The sequence below is a fragment of the Cynara cardunculus genome, unplaced genomic scaffold (genome assembly GCF_001531365.2).
Source record: "Cynara cardunculus var. scolymus isolate 2C unplaced genomic scaffold, CcrdV1 Un_Scaffold_4783, whole genome shotgun sequence".
In the NCBI taxonomy this organism is placed as follows: Eukaryota; Viridiplantae; Streptophyta; class Magnoliopsida; order Asterales; family Asteraceae; genus Cynara; species Cynara cardunculus.
In genome coordinates, this window is record NW_020202064.1 from 13,257 (window position 1) to 16,313 (window position 3,057).

The window sequence follows — 3,057 nt, forward strand, 5'->3', positions numbered from 1 at the left end:
AACCCGATTCCCATGTCTATATATTCCATCTCTCCTTTTTAATACTCGTTTCGAGTAAAGCTTCCTTCTGGACATCCGAATTCGGTCTAGCAGCTCCACTTTAACACTCATCCACATGGCTCGAACCCTGATTGGTCCAGTTCTCTCCTTCCTACTAAGTGCATCGGCAACTACATTTTCCTTACCTGGGTGGTAGTGAATCTCACAATCATATTCCTTAAGTAGTTCCATCCATCTCCTTTGTCTCATATTTAGCTCCTTTTGGTCAAACAAGTACTTAAGGCTCTTATGATCAGTATAGATCATGCACTTCGTACCGTACAAATAATGTCTCCAGATTTTTAGCGCGAAGACTACAGCTGCTAATTCCATGTCGTGAGTTGGGTATCTCTTCTCGTGTTCTTTCAACTGACGTGACGCATATGCAATGACCTTGCCTCGCTGCATTAGTACACAACCCAAACCCAAACCCATTTTTGATGCATCGCTATAAACGACAAAATCTTCTATTCCTTCCGGTAGTGATAAAACCGGTGCAGTGCTTAGTCTCTCCTTAAGTGTCTGAAATGCTTCTTCTTGTTTCGTTCCCCAATCAAACTTAACTAACTTCTTTGTCAGTGTTGTCAAAGGCGTTGCTATCTTGGAGAAATCTTGGATGAATCTTCGGTAATACCCGGCTAGGCCTAGAAAGCTTCGGATCTCCGATACTGACTTTGGTGATTCCCAGTTCATAACTGCATCAATCTTAGCCGGATCCACCTTKATCCCTTYCGTGTTGACTACGTGACYAAGRAATTGTACCTCATGYAACCAAAACTCACATTTTGAGAACTTGGCGTACAATTGCTCTYTTGCTAGTAATTCAAGAATCATTCTTAAGTGTTGTTCATGCTCCTTTTTACTTTTTGAATAGATCAAAATGTCATCTATAAAGACTATGACAAATTGGTCCAAATACGATCAACAAACTCAATTCATTAAGTCCATGAATGTCGCAGGTGCGTTTGTTAACCCAAACGACATTACTACAAATTCGTAATGTCCGTAACGTGTCCTAAAAGCGGTCTTCGACACATCCTCTTCTCGAACCTTCAACTGATGGTAACCCGATCTTAAATCGATTTTCGAGAAATAGCTGGCTCCTTGCAACTGATCGAAGAGGTCATCGATCCTTGGTAGTGGATATCTGTTCTTTATCGTGATTTTGTTCAACTCCTGATAATCGATGCACATCTCATAGTGCCGTCTTTCTTTTTGAAGAATAAAATCGGTGCTCCCCATGGCGACGAGCTTGGCCTGATAAACCCTTTATATTGCAATTGCTTCATCAGCTCTTGCATTTCTGTTGGGCTAAACGATAAGGCGCCCTTGCGATTGGTGCCGCACCTGGTACCAAATCGATTCGGAACTCTACTTGACGTTCCAGTGGTATTCCTGGCAATTCATCCGGAAATACTTCTGGGTAATCCTTCACCACTGGAACATCATGTATTATCTTCTTTTTGAGCTTGGCGTCGATGGTGTATGCCAAGTAAACCACACATCCCTTCTGCAGACACCTATTCGCCTTAACTACATTGATTAACCCTACGCAACACTTCTTTCGATCGCCGTAAACATGAATTGTTTCTCCTTCCAGAGTTTGAATCTTGATCATATTTTTATTGCATACTATGTACGCATGATTATTGGACAGCCAATCCATCCCCAAGACTACGTCAAAACCCCCTAAACACATTGGCATAAGCATAACAGGGAAATCCTTACCATCTATAACAATTGTGCATTCATCAAATACTTTGTCTACCTTACACTGACTACCGTCGACTGTTTCTATAGTGTAGGTTTTGTCTAGTCTACAGGCACTCCTATTCAGATAGTGGCAGAAGGTAGTAGACACAAAACTACCATTTGCACCCGAATCAAATAATACATGTGCATACACATTGTTGATAGGGAACATACCAGATACGACATCGGGTGTTTCCTTGGCCTCCTCCAAAGTCATGTTGTAAGTTCGGCCGTGTCCCTTAGGTAGCTCCTTCCTATCTTCTGATCTCTTCCCAAATCCATTATTCACTGTCTTTACATGGGGTGTCGCACCATTTCGATGTTTTGGACAGTCAGGTCATAAATGTCCCGTAGCCCCACATTCATAACAAGTTTTTCCTTCTGGGCACTCCTGCGCGGTACGCCCAGGTTTGTCACATTTGTAGCATGTCAGGCTCCCTGCTCTGCACTCTCCCCTATGTCTCTTGTTGCATTTGTTACATGGAGGAATAGTGAATCCCTCGCTTCGTGTTTTTGTCAGAGTCGGAGTCCATTTTGGTTTCTTGTTGAACTTGTTCGATCCTTCCCATCTTCTCTTTGCATCTTTTCTATCACAATTCTCCCTAGCGTTGTTCTCCTCTGCCACCTTCGCCATCTCCACTGCTTGGACAAATATGGTCGGTTTAGTCATGTCTACGTACCGTTTGATTTCAATTCTTAAGCCGTATTTGAAGCGACCTATCTTTCTCTCCTCGGTAGCCACCTGGTAACTGGCGAACATCGCTTTCTCAAGAAAATCGTTAACATATTCTTGAACCGACAACGAACCTTGCTTTAATATCAGAAATTCTGATTCTAGCTTGTTCACCTCCGATTGTGTGCAATACTTATCCATCATCATCTTTTTCATTTGCTCCCAAGTCATGGCAACAATATTTTCATCACCTCTGATTGCACACTCAGACTCCCACCAATGCAATGCATATTCCACAAAGGTTGTAGCAACATAGGTCACTTTTTGATCTTCCGCGCATCTACAAATTTTGAAGTTACTCTGCATCTTGGTTACCCAGTTCATCAAGCGAACTGGGCCCTCTATTCCCTTAAATTCTTTCGGCCCGGTTCCTTTGAATGTTTTAAAACTGCATCATTTCTCCTTTATTGTCAATTCAGTTCTCTCGTTGGTGGGCGACTCCACCTTCTCTTTAGCAGATACTTCCACCTTTTTAGTGGCTTGAGTGTTCTCGTGTCGAACACTTTCCTCCTCTCCATCTTCATTGTCTTTAA

General features: G+C 42.5%; 1 protein-coding gene across 1 annotated transcript; it reads right to left on the reverse strand.

Annotated features, from left to right (window-relative positions):
- Positions 1–2,128: 2,128 nt before the first annotated feature.
- Positions 2,129–2,830, reverse strand: LOC112504157. The gene has a single exon (XM_025108106.1). It carries the CDS (start codon positions 2,828–2,830, stop codon positions 2,129–2,131), a length of 702 nt encoding a protein of 233 aa, XP_024963874.1.
- Between the last annotated feature and the right edge of the window lie 227 nt (positions 2,831–3,057).

Coding starts and splice junctions, on each gene's coding strand:
- LOC112504157 (XM_025108106.1), bottom strand. CDS start 2,830: ATGCAGAGTAACTTCAAAATTTGTAGATGCGCGGAAGATCAAAAAGTG.